Source organism: Cololabis saira, chromosome 11, assembly GCF_033807715.1.
Source record: "Cololabis saira isolate AMF1-May2022 chromosome 11, fColSai1.1, whole genome shotgun sequence".
Lineage (NCBI taxonomy): Eukaryota > Metazoa > Chordata > Actinopteri > Beloniformes > Belonidae > Cololabis > Cololabis saira.
In genome coordinates this window covers 46,256,789-46,277,091 of record NC_084597.1, presented here as the reverse complement: position 1 = coordinate 46,277,091, position 20,303 = coordinate 46,256,789, and the positions used below count along the sequence as shown (strand labels likewise).

General features: G+C 41.4%; 1 protein-coding gene across 3 annotated transcripts in view; it reads right to left on the bottom strand.

The window, feature by feature from the left end:
• Positions 1 to 20,303, bottom strand: part of LOC133455532 (WD repeat-containing protein 7) — a 115,666-nt gene that overhangs the window by 36,071 nt on the left and 59,292 nt on the right. For all 3 annotated transcript variants that reach the window (XM_061734611.1, XM_061734613.1, XM_061734612.1), the window contains one exon: positions 19,453 to 19,563. In XM_061734611.1, coding sequence (XP_061590595.1) covers positions 19,453 to 19,563 — 111 coding nt within the window. The remainder of the gene's footprint in view (positions 1 to 19,452; positions 19,564 to 20,303) is intronic.

The window sequence follows — 20,303 nt, the reverse complement described above, 5'->3', positions numbered from 1 at the left end:
CCAATTTCCATACTATATACCGACACTCTTTAAAATAAGATTGCTAAAGGCCAGCTGTCATTTGGGAGAATGTCCAGCAGCCAGCTCTGATAAACACATTACAGATGGCGTCCATCCTCTGGGCCAGACTGGGCCGGTGGATAACAGAATTAGAAACAGACGCTCAGTCAGAATCACTAAAAAGTTCATATTTCCAAAGAAAGCAAAAACAAAGCAAGGGACATGAAAGGAAACACACGGGGCATTTGCAAGTACAGGAGACAAATCACTTGCCAAAAACTGCACCGTCCCTCCATGACGCCAAAACACCTCTTAGATACTGAAGAACGGTCATCATTAGACCGCTTAAGGTGTATAACATACAAAGTCATTAAAAAAAAAGGATCATTTAGGCTTTTAAGGGTCAAGTACGCATAGATTAAAGAAAACCCTAAAGATGCTGTTATCAGACAGATCTGGAAACCTTCAGGTCAAGACGACCCTTCATCAACTCTTCTTCATGTTCCTAAAACTAATTCTGCACATTTGCAGAAAGGTTGGGCACATCGTCAGATTTAAACTGTCGCCCTGAACATGGACCGCAACAGTATTGAGGTTAGTGGTAGATGTCAACGTGAAATCAAATTTCTAAGCATAAAATTGTTACACCTGCCTCGGGCCAACACAAAAACAGCTATCGATATCATCGATATCATCATCATCATCATCATCAATTAATCCACCCAGGGAAGGTGGATGATGTGGTCAAAGTGTTGATGATGCAATTGGCTGCTACTCTCTTAATTTCCATGAAAACAGCACAAAGTACTTCACAAGTACATTTTCTTTTTTTTTTACTTTATTTACTTTTAGTTGAGTAGTTTACATACAGTGTCAAAATTTGCGCTTAGTATTTGTTATAAACATTAATTAGCTGCAAGAGGATCCAGAATAGAACAGAGCTGTGTCCCATTATCTACTTCATTATTGGCTGAAATTTTGAAGTTTTGCAAAATTCAAACTTAAAAGATTTATTTAAAAAAGTTAGAGGGGAGATGGAGCACCTATACTAAAAACTTCCTGAGGGATATTCAGTAAATTAAATTGGCATGCAGATCATGGCAAATTTTATTTATCTTAGCAACTATTGAGAATTTGGTTCTTATGCAAGTCAGTGAAAGCAACAAACTTCACTCATTTCTCCTGCGTGAGGGTTTCTGTACAAATTGCTTCCAGTCGGTGTGTGTCTGCCTCTCTACATTGCGGAGGGACTGACTGATTTCTGAAGCACATCGATCCACTTCCTTTGCAACCAGCAGATCTATTATAATGACATTGTATCTAAATTCTGTTTGTTGGCCAACCTATTCCCAAACATAACCCGATTAACCAACGAGTGGGACGGAGGAGCTCCCTTCTCTGCTCTGTGCTAAGCTAAAACTTCATAAAAATGAAAAATGGATTGGGATAAAAAGCCTTTCTTGCTGAAATTACATTATCCTTCAGGGAAGGAATCTATTAAAACAAGGGCTTAATGTCGTTAACATCAACCTGTGGATATATCATGAAAAAGAGTGGAAAAAAAATGCTTTTTCTCCCGTCAATGCCACTCCTACTCTTAATCCTACTAATAATCCTAATATTACTACTCATAATAATAATAATAATAATAATAATATATATTATTATTATTATTATTGGTGTTGTGGTTGTTATTATTATTATTATGAGAAGAAGGATGATGATGATAAATGAGTGGTGATGCTGGAGAGACATAAACAAGGAAACGGAAACAGAGGAGAGGCAAATGGGGAAAAGTAATACCTAAAAATGACTTAAAGAATGGTGAAATGAGAAGAGAGTGGAGATGGAGAAGTGAGAGAAGGAGGCGGGAACATGAGATGAAATGGCAAAGAGCAACAAAAACAATAAGAAAAACTGATATGAATTCAACAGCATAGATGTTGAGATGTTGAGACACAAGGAAAGATAAACATGAGGGAAATGGAGAAAGAGTCATAAATGCACAAGTGTAAAATGTACTGTATACTTTCAAGGACGTTAACAGAACATTAAACTCAATATGTGGTAGTTATGTTCACAACTCAGTCCTGATTTTAAAAAAATCTGCAGGTTGTCTAACTTTAACTCTACCTGATAAAATATAATATTGAGGCAAATGATGAGAAATGAAGAAAGATAAAAGGGATTAAATGATTGAAACAAAGGAGGAGGAAGAGGTTTAGATAAAGAAATGAAAATACGGACAGTTGTAACAAATACCTTTGTTTTCATAATGATGAAAACTGTGCGTTGTTGTGGAAGAAAGCAAACCAACAACCTTCCCAACCCTCCTCACCAGAGCTGCAACTCGACCAGCTTCCCACCACCCACCTTGGCACACCCTCAGTTGGTAATCAGACGGGTAAAATCCGATCACCGGGGAATAAGGAGGGGATCAATAGCAGCAAGAATATGGTGTGAGAACCAAGGAATGGAGGAGGAAAAGGGGAACAAGAGAGGAGTGGTGTGGGGGAAAAAAAACCACAGCAGATCTCATTTTCATTTGTTTTTGAAAAAAAAAAAACTTTCATAAAGCAAAGGAATGTATAGTGGGGTCAGGAGAACGGCATGCAGAGGTACATGTTCTCCAAATGTTTGGGGCCTGGAAATGTGGGGAAATAATTGAAAACATTAACTTTATTAAAAAAAATAGATCTTAGCTCTGAAATGGAGGAGACCCTTCCAACCTACTGAGTCCATCTGAAGGTTAAGTGTATTTTACCATCCCAAGATGGACAGAAGGCCTATCTGCAGTCAACAGGAGCGCTGCGCTTCAATTACACCACATGGGCGGAGGATGCAGGAACAAGTCAGAGGGGCATGCACATGAAAACCACAAACGAGATAGAAGTCTGAAAGATGGAGCAAAGCTTTATCCCTCTTCCACATCGCACAAAGGTTTGACTAGATCAGATCTTATTTCTAGAAGAGACCTGGCCCATATCACAAGATAATGTGATAAAGGCTAGGTTGAGTAATGCCGTGTTGATGTTCTGAAGTGAAGGAAGAGTGCTTCATCCAGGTGCAGCCCTATGATCAGTCGGTGGTATTCCCCGTACGGCTGCCGGACACACAGGACTGGATTTACCCAGTGATTTTGGCAGCATTTACTCCAGAGGTAAAGTAATGCAACCGTAGCAAATTAATCCTACTAAAGACTCAACTTCACTTCTGAAACTTGCCTTAAATAGCTGTATTTTATACAGGTTATCCCCAACTTCAGAGTCTCTCTTCCCATCTTTTAGATGATACGGGCACACAGAGACTTAGAGATGAGCAGAAGAGTCAAGGATGGAGGAATTGCAGTGCTTGGCAACAACCGATGGTTTAATCCAGGATACGGAACTGTGAAACATTGTTTCTGCAGTCCAGATATTAAACTCTTAGCTGTGAGTTTCAGTACTTATTATCTGCCAAGAGAGTTCACCAGTGTTATTGTAGTGGCAGTTTACATCCCACCATCAGTTGGTACAGACGCTACATGTGAAATCAGCTCCGCTGTTGCTAAGTTACAGACTCATCTAGTCACTGGTGATTGCAACCACGTTTTGAGGCATTCTGTGAACCACATGGAGATGAGATCAATGCCATGACTGAGAGTGTGACTGACTATACCAACGTCTGTGTGGACATCATCATCTGCACCAGAGGACAAACACCAGTGACCTGAAAGAGCTCCTCAACAAGAAAAAAAAAAAGTTTTTGGTTCTGAGGAATCTGTCATTTTGTTGGATGCCGAAAAGGCATTCGACCGGGTGATGTGGTCGTATTTTTTTCATATAAATCAAAAAATGTGGCTTTGGGGTTGACTTTCTTGTCTTGGATTAAGTTTCTTTTTTCCAATTTACAGGCTTCCATTAAGACCAATAATAAATCGGTTATGTAACTTTTCTCTTCATCGCTCCATGAGGCAATGGTGCCCACTGAGACCTCTACTATTTGCGTTGGCTATTGAGCCGCTCGCGATTGCTCTCTGTTCAAACCCATTTATTGTGTGAATACGCTGACATAACCTTGTTGCAAAAGTCTCGCTGTATGCGGATGACTGACTTCTTTATGTTTCAGATCTTGATCCCTCTGTACCTGCTGCATTGTGTCTACTTTCGGACTTTGGCCGGCTCTCGGGGTACAAGTTAAATTTAAGCAAAAGTGAGTTGTTCCCTGTTAACTCGGCTACGAGTGCCTTCCCCTGCCATAGGTTGTCTTTTAAAATAGCCAAAACGGGTTTTATGTATTTAGGTGTTCGGGTTACACGTCAGTTGGGGGCGTTGACTCAAGCCAACTTCTCTCCACTCCTGTTGAGGGTCAGAGGGGACTTTAATCGTTGTTCTTTGCTTAACCTCTCTCTGGTGACACATTCATTGTGTGAAAATTAATGTTCTCCCCCATTTTTTGTATCTTTTCCAGTGCATTCCAGTTTACTCGACTAGCTCTTTTTTCAATGGAATGGATTCTCTTGTCTCTGGCTTTCTTTGGGGTGAGAAGGTTCCTGGGTTGTCCAATCGTTATTAGCAACGGCCGAAGCCGCTAGGTGGGATTGCTTTACCTAATTTCAGGTACTACTATTGGGCTTCCAACATCAGAGTTTTCTCTTTTTGGCTTCAGGGGGTTACCCTTTCCTCACCTGACTGGCTGATTATGGAATGAAACCTGGCCTGCTTCTCTCATACCTCTTCTGTATTCTCCACTTGTGTCTTTGACTGTTACTTGCACAAAAAATGTAATTGTGAAAACCTCTCTTAAGGTCTGTAATCAACTCAGGCGCCATTTTGGTTTGCAATCTCTCTCTCCCCATGCCCCGCTGGCTGGTAATCCTGCTTTTCTGCCCTCTCTCACTGATGCGGCTTTTACAATTTGAGCAGGCCTTGGTACTAGGATTTTTAATGATTTGTTTATTGATCGTGTCTTTGCCACTTTTCAACAATATGCAGCTATATATGCTCTCCCTTCTCATTACATTTTTAGATACTTACAGGTCCGTAGCATTGTCCAAAATACATTTCCTGTCTTTCCTAACTTGCCTGATGACTCCGATCTAGATGTTTTGCTTTCACCTGTCCCCAGACTGAAAGGCTCCATTTCAATTTTTTATAATAGATCGTCTTCTATGCATACACAATCCTTGATTCTGCTAAGGACTCTTTGGGAAGATGATATAGGGGAGCCTTTTTTTGATGAGCTCTGGTCACAGATCATATACGCCTTCCATCTGTGCAAGGCATCCTCTTACTCATTAGCCCCTTTCACACAGAGATTCCGCAATATTGGTGTAAAGAAGTCCTGCCAATACGCCGCCTTTGTTGGTTCACACAGAACCATACAACGCCGGCATAACGCCGCTCCCGTCTGTAAATTCACACAGCATGCCGGCGTTCCGCAATCAGAGGCGTGACGACAGCGTCAGCGTCTAGTGGCATGCCGGCATGCCGGCTGTGTCATTCACACAGACCCCGTTTCGGCTCTGTGACTACCTCCGCTGCCGGCTTATTGATGGGGCCACTTGACCCCCCCATTCCGCCTCTGTGACTTTCACACAGAACAGCGAGGCGGCTTAAAGGCGCAACGTTCCCGCCTCGAACTGGCTGTGTGAAAGGGGCTAGTGTAAACTTGTTCACAGAGATTATTACACCAGGGTGCATTTGTCAAAAATGTATAGCTTAGTTTCCCCTGTCTATGATAGGCGTTGTCAGTCCCCTGCAGACTTTAAGCACACGTTCTGGCTATGTCCTCAACTGCAAGGTTTCTGGACTGAGGTGTTTGCTGCTGTTTCTCGGGTCATGCCAAGTGTTTGGGGTGTTTTCTGGTTTTGCATCTTTGCCCCCCTCATTGATGGATTGTTTGGCCTTCCTGACTATGTTGCCCAGGAGGGTCGTTTTGCTTAAATGGAAATCACAACTACCCCCCTCTCATATCCATTGGCTAAGGCATTGGCTAAGGGATGTTGTATATTGTTTAAAACTGGAAAAGATCAGGTGGTCCCTGTGGGGATCCACTGATAAATTTGCGGTTGTAGGCACCGTTCCTAAGACTGGCTGGACGGATGCAACTTTTTTCTGTCCCAGACTAATTTTCTTTTTCTTTTCTTGTTTTATGGTATATCCTTTTTTACTATTATTTATCTGTTTATCTGCTTATTTAGTCATCCCTTTTTTTCAGTTTCCATGTGCTACATTTGGAGCATTGTGAGTAGTGCACTGCTTTCTCAATAATATTATTACATACGTTTTGGGACTGGCTTCAGGTTGTTTTTGTGTTTGGATTAGTTTTTTTATGTGTGTTTTTGGTTTATTTATTGTGTGTGTGTGTGTGTGTGTGTGTGTGTGTGTGTGTGTGTGTGTGTGTGTGTGTGTGTGTGTTGTTTTTTCCTTTATAAGATTGTACAGTGTATTATATTTTTCTTACATTGTCAAAGATGTGTGTCTGTGCAATTGTTGTGCAAAAATCCAATAAACAAAGATAAAAAAAAAACTGATTGTGGATTTTAGGAGAGCCAAGATTAAGCTGAATAACTTTTCCATCATGGGAGAAGAAGTGGAGGTTGTTGGAGGAGTATAAACACCTCATGTTTACCTAGAAAACAGACTGGAAATGCAACACTGATGCTTTTTATATAAAGGAACAGAGCAGATTGTACTGCTTGGGGAAGCTTAGGTCCTTTGGCATTTGCAGCAAGACATTGTTTATCTTCTATATGTCTGTGTTGTGGAGAGTGCAATCAGATCTAGAGTAGTCTGTTGGGGGAGCAGTACCAGAACGAGTCAGTTAAAGAAACTGAACAAACTAATAAAGATGGCTGGCTCTGTTCTGGGGACTGTTCTTGGGCCTCTAGAGATGATTGTATGAGGGGAGTTCATAAAATGAGGCTGATCGTGGACAACCCTGAGCATCCTCTTACAGCACAGATATTCAGCAACAGTATCTCCAGTCAGAGGCTCTTCGGACTCAGAATTTCCTTCTGGGGATCAATATAGTATTTTTGAGTTTGAATTTGTATTGGTAAGTACCCTATCCAATCTATTTTATCTATCAACTATTTGAGCCATTTCTCCCACGACCACATAAATAATTTAATATGTCTTTTTTTATTTTCATGACATAAAATATTAATTCCTGTAATTAACTAGGGTTATATGGTTACATTTGTTGTTTATATTTTGAAAATAAGTTGCTAGAGGGGTCTGAACTAAATATAGAGACAAAGTCTTTAGGTCGGCAACACTGACGTTAGCTCACAAGCTACAACTGCTACTATAGGTAGGCCTACACCCCCCCCCAACATAAACTGTAGGATAGATAACAAATAAATAAACAAAGTAATTTAGTGAAATAAAAATAGTAATTTCCACTTGATCCATGTAATTCAGAAATGATGTGATCAGCCCCGATTTCCGAGCATACAATCGGATTGGGAAATCACCAATAATTAATGACACACATGCTTTTTCCACAATGTGTGAGGCATCCTCAACCATCTCTAATGAAGGCTGTCTTGACAGTACAACACAGACCTTTCCGCTTGTTCCTTTCTGTTTGTTGTTACGTTTGGCACACTTTGGAGACCATGGAGTTCATGCTGAATACCTTTGGAGGTTGTTCTGGGCTCATTGATTACCATTTATATGATCCGTCTCTCCAATGTCTTGTCAATATTCCTTTTGTTGCCACATGGTGGAAGCTGGATAGATTAGTGATGCATTTTTCTTTGACCTCGTTCACCATGGACCCTAAACTTCTGAATTTGCAGCTGAGGTAACAGGAACCTAAAGCTTCTTGAAGAGGGTCCGACAGAATTCCCCCTTAACTTGCTTGTTTCTTTCTGATCTCCTCAGACAACTCTCTCCTTCATTTCTCTGGTCCATCATTAGTATGGTACACACCGTGATACCAAAGAGCACTTTTCACTCTATGAATAGGCAGACTGCCTGAATAAAAGATTGAAGACGCCTGTGATGCCAATTATGAGGCACTCTTTTCTCTGGCCATCAAAAAGATACCAATTCATTTGGCCAGGCTGGTTTTATTAGTTTGAAAAAAAAAGTTAAAGTCATAAGGTTGAACCATAATTCAAAACCAATGTCTGGTTTTAATTAGCTGACTTTCAGTAGAATAATATTTATTATTACTTTTGTCAGTTTCAGTTATTTCAGATTTGTCCTTGTGTGTATGTGCTTCATGGAGACATGACATCGCTCATAGTTTGGTTTCTTTTGATATCTTACGGCGTGGTTAGACATTTATTTTATACAGATTAGTTACAAATTGCATCCAATTAATTCAATTTAAGCTTAGTCTTGTAGAATTTGAGGAGGAGGCTGACACATCCTCCACCTTTAAAACTAAACTTAAAACCTTTCTGTTTAGTAAAGCGTATAGTTAGTGTTTAGTAAACCTCTAGCTGGTGTTGGTAAATCTCTAGGTAGTGTAAACTCTAGTGTGTTAGAGTCAGTAGTCATAGTTGCAGCTATAGAACAAGACTATAATAGTTAGTCTCAAATATAGCTTCGCGGTAGATATGCTGCTATAGGCTTATGCTGCAGGGGGGCACCGACATGATCCACTGGGCGGTGCCTCTCACCCTTCTTCTCCTCTCCTTTTCCCTGTCTCTCTTCTCCATTACCATTTTTATTTATTATAAATATCTCATAGCTATCATTTTTGTCCATCGTTCCTGTAGTTTCTTGTGCCGGCCCTCCTTTTTTCTCTTTTGTGCATGTTTGCAGGCTGGAGCCTCGGGAGCTGCGTTCTGGCCTGTGCCCCCCCCCCCCCCCATCCCCGGTCATCCCGTTGCTGCTTCCACCTGCCTACGTGGATGTCTGCTGTTGCTGCTTCCGCCTTCCTGCACCGGGGGTTTATGTTTATGTTTATGTTCATGATCTGGATCTCTGGAAAGCGTCTAGAGACAACATCTGTTGTATTAGACGCTATATAAATAAAATTGAATTGAATTGAATAGAATTTCTTTTCTTTTTTAACATTTGTTTTTGTCCATTATTGCTATTTGCATCACCGCTCTATGGACATCAAATATATGTGGAGAATGAAAACAGTTTAAGAATTTGAATTTCAATCCCACAATGTACACGTACTACAACAACGTGCTTATATAGTGTCTTCCTAGTCCAGGGACCACTCAAGGCACACCATTATATAATACACAGAGTTTCCCTCACTGTCAAACATGCTCTATATACAGATAAAGCATCCAGATATTCACTAACATACCCAGATGACCTTGGATGAGAGGGTACAGCAGGTTGTTTTCCAACTCTAATGTCTGTGGTTTTCCCCCTGCCTGGAAGTGTGGATGTATAAATATGAAACACCTCACCTCACAATGTCATTCTGGCCAGACAAACGTGCTTGAATATTGAGCAGGCACAAAATGATCACAAGTGAGGGGGTGGAACTACCAGAAGGCAGTATATCAGGTATCCAGGACAGCTACAAATATCTTGGGATCCTGTAAACAAACAGCAACTACGAGGAGGCTGCAAGAAAGTCAGCCACACCCAAGTACCTGAAAAGAGTAGGAAAGATCCTGAATAAATGGCTCAATAGGAAGACCAAAGTCCAAGTCACCAGCCAGATATCACGTACCCTCCTGGTATAGTAGCATGGCCACAAGAAGAGATAGAAGACACTGATGCCAAGACGAGAAAACTCCTCATAATACATGGAGGACTTCACCACAAGTCTAACGCCATGAGACTCTATAAGAAGCGAAAGGAGGGAGGCAGATTACTGACCATCAAAGCCACAATCGAAGATGAAAGAGAAATACATCCAGAGAACTTCTCCCAATGATGAACTGTTAAGCAAACCTCTTAAGCAGATCCAGTGAGGAGGACGAGAGATGGAATAGGAACTGACATGGAAAGAGAAGCTCATGCATGCCATGTGTCACCAGCAGGTAAAAGAGGTGGATGGCATTGAGAAGTCCTCCAGATGATGACTGTGTGGAAGGATGACGAACAAATACATGGCTCCCACTGTGAGAAATGTGGCCGTAGCGACCCCTTACCTAAGACATTCCTGAATCTGCCACTGGCAAGACATAGGGGTAAATCCACAAAAGGATTGCACGGCTTTTGCGGCCGCTAAACCGGTGCAAATGACACAAAAAGAGAGCGTCTAATTCACAAAGCACCCGCAAAGGGCGAATTGCACCACAAACTGCGCTGCCAAGCAAATAGTGGCATTGTGCGCCTGTGCCATTTGCATGCATGTAAATTAGGTAATATTCATACATTCGGCGCAAAATTGCCCCCTTTCTATGCGAATAAGCCTCATTGCAAAAACCGTCTAATTCACAAAGGCCAGCGCTATTTGCCACATGCAAAAACAGTGGAGCAAACTCACTCCTCACTCCCCATCTCTCTGTTTCTCTCTCTCTTCAATATCATTCAAGCCTGTGTGATACTGAATATATATTAAGATATATATTAAGATAGATATTAAGGGTGAAATCTACATGACGTCAGACATGACTGTACACACTCAGATCAAGTGGGGTTGTGGACTTATCTCGGATTTAAAAATAAAAATAACAGGAGCTCAGGATTCATCCATACAGTAAGGGGCTGCTTTATTACAAACAATTCCACCATATAAACATATAAATCTAGAATGTGTGTGTTTAACAGCTGACCTGTTGGTGTGTGTAGCAAAACACAGAACATGAATTACCGTCAGATCCTTATCTGGGACCTCATCTATAGACCTCATCTAAGCTTGCTTGCGCACAAATAGGGCCTGAAAGATGCGGCGACGCGCACTGTACGGTGCACGTCGCCGCGTAACCTTAGCCGTATGCTCTGCGTCGATTTAACGCGGAACCATAAATCAGCCTTGAACAGCACCGAGGGAGGAGGGAGGAGAGGGAACGGGGCTCTTCGCACAGTGTCTTGAGGATTTACAGGCTGAGCCTACCGTTATTTCTTAAACTGTAAAAAAAAAAAAAAAACGGCGGGGGAGACAAAAGCATGAGTTTGAAAAGTGGGGGGGCATGTCCCCCCTGTTCCCAGTGGAAATTGCGCCCTTGCGCCTCACGGCGTTTTATTTTCACTCGCTTTATTTTTTATTTCTGCAGTTTTCATTATGGACCAATCTGTGTGCTGAAATATGGAGAAATGGAGAACACTGGAAACAGCTCCGCTCACTTACTCAGACAAGGGCAAATTGCACTCAGCTCCAAAACTTTATGGGCGTGTTTGCGCCGGTATATCATTAGAGCAAAATCTTTTGTGAATAGGACCTTAAGGCGGGGCAAATTGCGGGCGCAAATGGGCGCAATTCCCAGCGCTATTTGCGGGCGCAATCTGTTCTTTGTGGATTTACCCCTTAGTGTGTTGAAATCTCTGGGAACTTCTGAGGCGTTGAGCCGAATGGCTTAAGTGATAGCTAGTATTTAATTTGTTTTCCATCCAGATACTCATATAAACTCCACTGAGTCTCACGGTGGAGGCTGGTTTATTGGCGTAATAAGTGGTCTTTTTGGGCTCTCTGTCCTCATGAATGACATTTTTTATTGTCTTGCTTCTTGGCAGTTGTTCAGTGACTCAGCAGGTTTATCACCATCACCTTTAACTAACATCCAGCCTAATCCGCCATTCAGACATCTGTGATTTTCAGCTCCATAGAAAGACATAAGGAGACTGAACTGTCATCTGTTCTATGACATGTATATGAAAACACTGATTCCAGGTATTCAGGGAAGATGATCAATGAAGTTTATTTCATTCCATTTCCTAAATGCTAACAAAACAGACATAAATGTCTCTGGATCTCCAGCAACATTAGCAGTACCTGGTTACCGTTAACACAACTGATTCCTATATGTTGGAATTGTATATTTACCTCATCTTAATACCCAGTAAGGACAACTTATTTTTTCTTAAAATTTGTTATGCCCCGATACGTTAAAAGGGATATAATTGACTTTTTGTCCCATATGATTTTATACTGTACTATAATGGCGCTTTTACACTAGTACCTACTCAGCGCGACTCGACTCGCCACGCCCCGGTTTTGCGCTTTTACACTAGGGGTCGAGGTGGGTGGAGGTGTGCCGAGTTGATACTTTTTCTGTAACTACTCTGTCGAGGTTCTAAGTGTGCTGAGTCGGCTGTATCTGACATCATCACACTACAGGCCACCGATTGCTCGGGGGGCAGGGCCGTCAGACGTCTGAGTCAGGAGGAGGAAATCAGAGAAAGAGTGACTCCCGGCTTCTTCATTTTATTTGACGGGCAATGGTCGTGCAGAAGTCTGTTTTGTGATCCCACTTTGGGGTGCAGATGTTCATAAACCTGGTGCTGAGGAGAGAATTAAAAAGGGATCTAGACGGGTGATAAGGAACGACCAGATCTACCAGGAGCTCTGTCACTTCATAGCTGCCCGCGGCTTGTAACAACTCATAATGTAAAAACAGCTCATAATGTAATAACAGCTCATAATGTAATAACTTAAATGTAATAAAAGTTCATAATGTAATAATTGGCTCATAATGTAATAAAATCATGAGTGCATAACGTAATAACGGCTTTGCGCATAATGTAATAATTTACTACATTATGAGCCTTACTGGTGCCACTCAAAGTAATAACAGCTCATAATGTAATATGCTCATATTGTGAGAAAAGTGTTGCATTATCATCATTTTACCTTAAATGCACTTATGAGCCGTTATTACATTATGAGTTGCTACACAGCTCCCTGCTGACTTTTCAGCAGTGCGGAGACAAACAAAATAAAATACGTCACAGCAGCTTCACTCCAACCTCCTACTTCTGATCGGGGTGTCTAGAAACAAACGAGGGCAAGGCGAGTGGAGGCGAGACGAGGCGTGACGAGTCGAGTAGGAGTAGGTACTAGTACTAGTATAAAAGCACCATAATAGTATCTCAAATTAAATCAAACTGGCAGATTAGGCTACTGGACTATATTCATTAAGATATTTCAAAATACAGATTCTAGAACTATACTATACTGCATTATATTAACTACTAATAAAATAACATGAAAAAATTAATTGTTGCATACAATAATTAATAACAATAAACCGCATAATACCATGCATTTTCCAACATTTTTAAATCCAGTAACATTCAGGGATCTACTTCACTATTAACCCTGTAACATTCCTCACCATATCACCTATGCAATAATAATAATAATAATAATAATAATAATAATAATAATAATGATAAATTGCACGCTGTACAATTTGTTAGATGCCGATGTTTCTTCTCCGGAGCCACCAGAAATACATTCTTTTACATTATTAATGTCTGAACAATAGCTCTACCTGTAATACAATAGTATTCCCACACACCAGATGGGTCCTCGCTGCATAAAACAGGAGGACGATCACTGGAAACAATCAGTGTTCGGAGTTGCAGCTCTGAACATTTATCTCATCATAAGTTCAATCTTTTCTGGGAAGAAATTTGATCTGACCCAAGTGACCCTCCGACCTTGATATTAGATTAGTGAGGGAGCTTGGCGTTTCAGCTAACCAAATCACAACTGGACTAATGACACAGAGAGGTGAGGGTCAATCTGACCTTTGACCTCTAACATACCGCCTGTGGGCCCTTCAGACCGGGTAAGGGAGGGATTACGTGGAGGAACATCTGAAGTCTACGGCGCTCAGCTTTCCCCATCAGAGGCTAAGGATCTGATACTCCCTCAGACAGTGGAACCAGCCTTCCCTCTAGTGTACATTATTCTTTTTGGGGTTAGTGCAGCCCTGAACCACAGGATTACTGCTCAATTAGTCCTATTTTTGAGCACATTCTTAACTGGGCCCTCCACCCTTAAGGCCTAGCCATGGGACCAGAGTATTCTTCAGCAAGACTGTATTGATTAGTTCACTGTGAATGTTCACAGAGGCTGACAGCAATCCATGAATCATTTGCATGTACGCGTCCATAGGACCGCAACGTCACCCCTTGCTACCAGTAAACAGACCTATTTAAGGTTAAGGAGAGAGTCATCCTCAAGACCTCCTCTGACACAAGTAGGGGCATTACAACACAAACACACGCAGCTTTATGTGTCTGTATGTTCAAACTTTGGACGGACTGCTGATGTGTAAGGCTGGATGATGCCCGAAATCGTTATATATTTCTTAATTCTGATTGATATCATTTCGATATCAATATGAGCTACATTTTTAATTTTTTTTTTAAAGAAAAACTGACAAGATCAATGAAGGATAACTAGGTCCACAGACCTTAAACAGAAATTAAACTGTTCAAATGAATCAACTTTTGTGGTTTATTTAGATTCATAACCAAGAAACATAACATTACCTGCTCAAGATGATCTACAGGACCTGGCTTTGAAGTCAAACTTTTAAAATTATGCCACCAAAACTAAAATCCCTCTCAGTGAGGGAGGGAAGGGAGGAGAGGAGGATGCCAGCAGGTATTGTGGAGAGGTTTATCAAGTTTTAGAGAGACATTTCTGAGATAATAGAGCTGTAGTCCCTGGAAACACACGCACGCACGCACGCACGCACGCACGCACGCACGCACGCACGCACGCACGCACGCACGCACGCACGCACGCACGCACGCACGCACGCACGCACGCACGCACGCACGCACGCACACGCACAGAAACGTGAGCTAACTCCCAACAACGGACAGAGAGCATGCGTTGGAAAATGTGTTGCATCAACCACATAAAAAGTAGGCAAAAGGGTTTGTACTTGTTGACATTATTCAGCTGTTTTATAGACAGACGTGAATGGCACGGTTCCTCTAAGAGCTTGTTTTGGTGTCCATCAGTGATGGATGCTCTGAACAGTGTATACCGAAATATCAAAAATGTGTTCAAAAGTCATATAATCATTACTGAATCACCTTATATTTTCACTTTACATTATTATATATTATATACAGTATTATTGAGTTATTGTCCAGCCCTACATGTGCGACACCGAGCAAAAAATGTTACCTGCACATCCTAAACTCTAAAAGTATATATATTAGTGTGCGAGTAACAGAGGAGACAGCCCATTGACGTAATGAGTCTGTCACCGTGGAAACAGCCTGTAGCCTAGTGATTGCATGGCTGTTGACATTTCTGTCCTTTCCTTTCCGTTTTTCATCATCTTCTATTTTTTTCACCATTAATCCTCTTGTCTTTATTCCCTCACACATTTGATCATCTACTCTTTTTTCTTTTACAACCCTATTACCTTTTTTAGCATGACCTGAGATGAGTTGTACTAAAAAAGAAAAAAATAATACAGAGATTGCATTGATTTCATCATTAAAAAAAAAGAAAGACTAAAAGCAAGTCAAGAAAGTTTGCATCCAAAGTGCTTTTTGCCATGATTGGTGACCTTGACCTGTGTCAAGTCGTCATAACTCTCCTCAACAACAGGCGCTCTTCGTTCAGCTAAACAATAAGAAGAGCAAATGGAAAGCCCAAAAGAACGGCCTACCACAAGGCAGCTCCTCTTCAACATCTATACCAACGACCAACCACTTCCCCCACAATGCTTCATCTAAGCTGATGACCTCTGCTTCACCACCCAACAGGAGAACTTTCAGAAGATTGAGTTTGTCCTTGAAAGAGCCCTCCAAGAGATGACAACCTACAAACGAAACCCCCTTCCGTTCGACACAAGCCGATGGACTATTTTGTACGCTTACGTACGCTAGCTACCTTGTTGCTGAACTTGTTGCTGTTGTTTGTAGTTAAATCAAAAAATTCCCACACTGTGGCAGAAACATTAATACTGCAGGCTTGTAAAGCCATTGTAAATGAGATGCTCGGCCCTGACGCGGCCAAAGAGATGGCTAAAGTGCCTCTCAGATTACACAATTGTCAGACGTATTGATGACATATCTGCGGACATTGAAACTGTTGTTTTGGAAAAGATGCGCATCAGTAAAAAATTTGCCTTGCAACTTGATGATAATATCTGTCCTGAATGAACCAATCACAACTGGCAGGTGTCTGTTCACACCTGGCATTTACCGTATGAGTGGATTACAGCTGTTAACTGGCGTCATGATCTGCATAAGTCTGTCATTAAGCCCTTAAATTAAGCCAGTCGTGCTGGAGCAGGGAAGTATCTCAAATGTGCACGGCAGTGATACTTGAGGACTGGGACTGAAAAACAAATGTGTTATAACTTTTTATCCATAGTAGGCACCAATGTGCTAAACCGTGTTTAGTCACCAGGAAAAAGAAAAGCATCCTCCCTGTGATGGAGGTATCCCATCCCTCCATGTCACATGATCAAATGTCATGCTATGTGTATTAATGTTTGTGATTTTGTCACTTAGGAGGATTCCTTGGCATGCAGTTCTTGGCAGCTATGGAAGTCAGTCCTGCACAAAGCACGGTACATAAATCAGCAGGGGGGACAGGACCACAAACAGGCAGGCTGGCTGTCCGTTGTTTGGTGGTACTCTGAGCACTGCTAACATGTTTGCAAGGTGGAGTGGATTAAAATACTTACCTGTATTCTGTGACAAAAGATTGTCCTGTGGCTGGTACTTCCTGGATTGTACCAAGTGTGGGAAGCAAGAGAGGGGTTTGGCTCTATAATTGTCTGCAATTTGTGTTGATGGAGCCACACAGAGATCGGCTGTGGGCCAATATATATTATAAGTATAGTAAGGGGGATGATGTAATATATTATTTAAATACTCTTGGCCAAGTGATGGGTGTTCTCAACCGGGGTGGTGAAGGGTTGTTGTCAGTGGTCTGGCTTACGGTGTATAATAAAGGCCCATACAAGGGCTAACTTTATTTCTGCCTCAGCCTCCTCACTTCCCCTTATTTAAGGCCGCCATTCACACTCCCTGTTATTGTTTTCCTTTCCCAGCTGTATGTAACAGATGATCTATACATGCCATCGCCCTCACTATAATGATCGAAATGAGAAAGCATTCGACGACATGAAGGATTGCAAAAGTCTTCAGAGAATAGAAACAGAAATGAGATATGTCAAAAACTGCAAGTAGAAGAAGCGGTGGTTCTGATTGTAATGGCTCCTGCTTGTGGTTTTGGTTTTGTCCTTCTGCACACAAAGACGTCAGTTCAATATAGTACAGTTGCCTTGATTGCAGGTGCCCCAGTGCAACTCAAGATCCAATCACCTGCGGGTTGATTGGATCTTAATGTGTCTCAACTTAAGGCTTTTCACTAGTGATAGGATCACTTGGGACGGATGTCATACCAGGTGTAAACAGGGTTACATTCTGAGAGGAAACCATGGCATTGAAATGTCCAAAAGAAAAGTGACAAAAGCAGTGTTTTTTTTCTCCAACAGCACAAAGTTTGATATGTCAACAAAAAAAACCCACTGCAACAGAGAATCTTATCACCCACAACCAATTCAGGTTTAAATCCCAGGTGGACAGGGCAGTGGCGGCCCTAAACTAGCAAATACACTTCTAAGAACAACAGCCAAAAAATAAAGGAATAATGAAACTGAAATCAAAAATGATAAAAAGCTAACAAAATAAATCAGATTCACGATAAATACTAGTTCCAGTAAAGCAAAGTTCCTCCATTGCAAAGTGGATTGCATGCAAAAAGAGGCTTGGACATAAAAATAACTGAACAGTGGACACAGTAGTAAATCACAGGAACGGTGATCAGGATGAGTGGACTGGACACGTGTACAAACATACATGCTATCTGGACTGTGAAGGATGAAATTAGACAAATTGCTATGTGGTAAACTATGTATCTTACTGAATTCTGTTGTTGATGTGATCATGAATCTTACATAGAACGGGGCGGGACTTTGATAAGCGTCAGCTTCTCCCGTACCCTTTTCGTCATGTGCTGAGTATGCAATGTATAATGTTCTGGAGATGAAATGTGTCTATATAAACCATGGATGTATTATAGAAACTGGATCGGAGACTAAAAATGGCCGCCCATTCATTTCAATGCATTCTGCTCAGCCAGCGCATAAGCCGAAAAAATCTCTGACTTCCGGGTTTACTTCCGCATACAGCGGCCCATAGAGCATGCGCAGTTGAGTCACCTCCCATGATGCTCTGGGGCCTCCCATCATGCCCCGGGGGAATGCCGCGAATATTAATATAATATGTATTAATATAATACATAAATTAATGTATATTATTACATGTATAGCATTACATATATTATTAATGTATTAATATAATATAATTACATAATATATATTAATATAAACATCCGTGGAATGCACGGACACGGCTGTGACGTCATCCGTGACGTCACGCCCAGAAAGAGACTTTTCTTTGACTTTTCTGGCCGTTATAAAACATTTTTGACGGATATAAAGTCCATGACTTAAAAATATAGAATACAAAGATTAGTAATTGCCGGTGATTACAGCTGGAGGTGTCCTGTGAAGAGTTTTAGAGGCTTCTCTTTTACTATTGCGGTCTATGGGAAAAAAGCTTTCTGGGCCGCATGGGATTTTCTGTTGCAGTACCGCGGCTGGCCACTGGAAAAAATCGGCGCGCCTTCTGACTGCCAGACCCGGGGGCTGATATAAACATGCCGAAATAAACGAAATTAAAAAAAAAAAAAAAAAAAAAAAAAAGAACAGCCAATGATGGAGAGCAGCTGCTGATCTTTCCTGCTAATTCAACAAAAAAAACCACACGGTGTGATGGCATTCTCCAAAAATGTCACACAGCCTGTCTTAAATGATAATAATTGAATAAAGTTATTTTTTTCCATGGCTTTACAATTTCATTTGCTAATTCTTTTTGTCGGACAAGACATTTTTAGGTTTTTGTTAAATAACTGACATGTTTCGGCTATTCCTTTCACCTTCATCAGAGTCACAAGATGGTGTGGGACCTGTCATTGATCAGCTGATGTTGAAAGGAGGTGTAACTCACCTGTCAGATTTGACAGGTGAGTCACACCCTCTGCTGTCCGTTCACCCCCTCCAGGACGCTGCTCCAGGTGGGAGTGATCATGTAGGCTCCCTCATCCCTGTTCATGGTCCTTGGGCTCCGCTCCTTGATTTCTATGGCCTCCCTGATCCAACCGTGGTGTTTTTTGTCTTCAGTGCGGATGATTCTGGCCTTCTCCCAGTCCATGATATGATTTTCCCTTTTGCAGAGATCGGTGATGGATGACCTGCTGTGTTTCTGTTTAACATCAGCTGATAAATGACGGGTCACACACACAATCTTGTAACTCTGATGAAGGCGAAAGGAATTGCAGAAACATGTCAGGTAATTAAAAAACCTAAAAATGTGTCGTCCGGCAAAAAGAACTAGCAAATGATAATACTTTAAATAAAATCAATAATAATAACTTTTTGCTTGGATCTACCCAACTGGAGTAAGTGTGCTGGCCTTTGACGAAATCAAAGGCTAACATGCAAATATCAGAGCTAAGAAGAGGTGAGAGAGGGAGCTCTCCTACCTGCTGTGATGTCATCATCAGTCACATCCATTTCCTCCTCGGGGGCCTTGGTTTCTACCGGCTGAGCTTCTGGGGGAAGTGGAGCTGGAGGAGGGGCATCAGTTGCCCCAGCTTAAAGGAGAAAGGGAGAAATGTAATATTGAATATCAGAAAGGATTGTTACATATCACCAGTGCATGTAAGCTGAACCTCCGCAATGAGAAAAAGATGCTCATGGTTGTCAAGTCATGTGACCACAGTCTGCAGAGCAGCATTCTTTATCCGTTTGTTAGGTTTCTGTTAGTTTCCCCAGTTCTGATGCTGCTCGCCAACAGATGACTCTAGATGTGATTCAACTCTCCATGACAGACTTAAAGAAGATGTACAACAGCTTTCTGCAACTGCTGAAGAACCTAAGATTCCTCAAGAAGTCAAATTTGTCCCGTCCTTTCTTATAAAAAGCATCAGTGTTGCATCTCCAGTCTGTCGTCCAGGTGAACACAGAGGTATTTATACTCCTCCACATTTTATCCACGATGGAAAATCTCTTTGACTCAATCCTGGCTCTCCTAAAATCCACAATCATCTCCTTTGTCTTGTTCACATTCAAGAAGAGATGATTGTTCCTATACCATGCCACAAAATAATCAGCGAGTTCTCTGTACTGGAGGACGTTTATGGTAAACGGTTTACCATTTGCTTGGAAATATGGTTTGTAAATTCTGCGGTTTCCAGTATAGTATACTACACTGGCAGCCATATGAGTGTGCATGCTAATGACTTAACATTTACAATGATCAATACTTTTATAGTGGTTAAAAAATAAAAAAAAAAGTGTGGTCTTTATTCCTTCAAGAATGATTTACAAATAC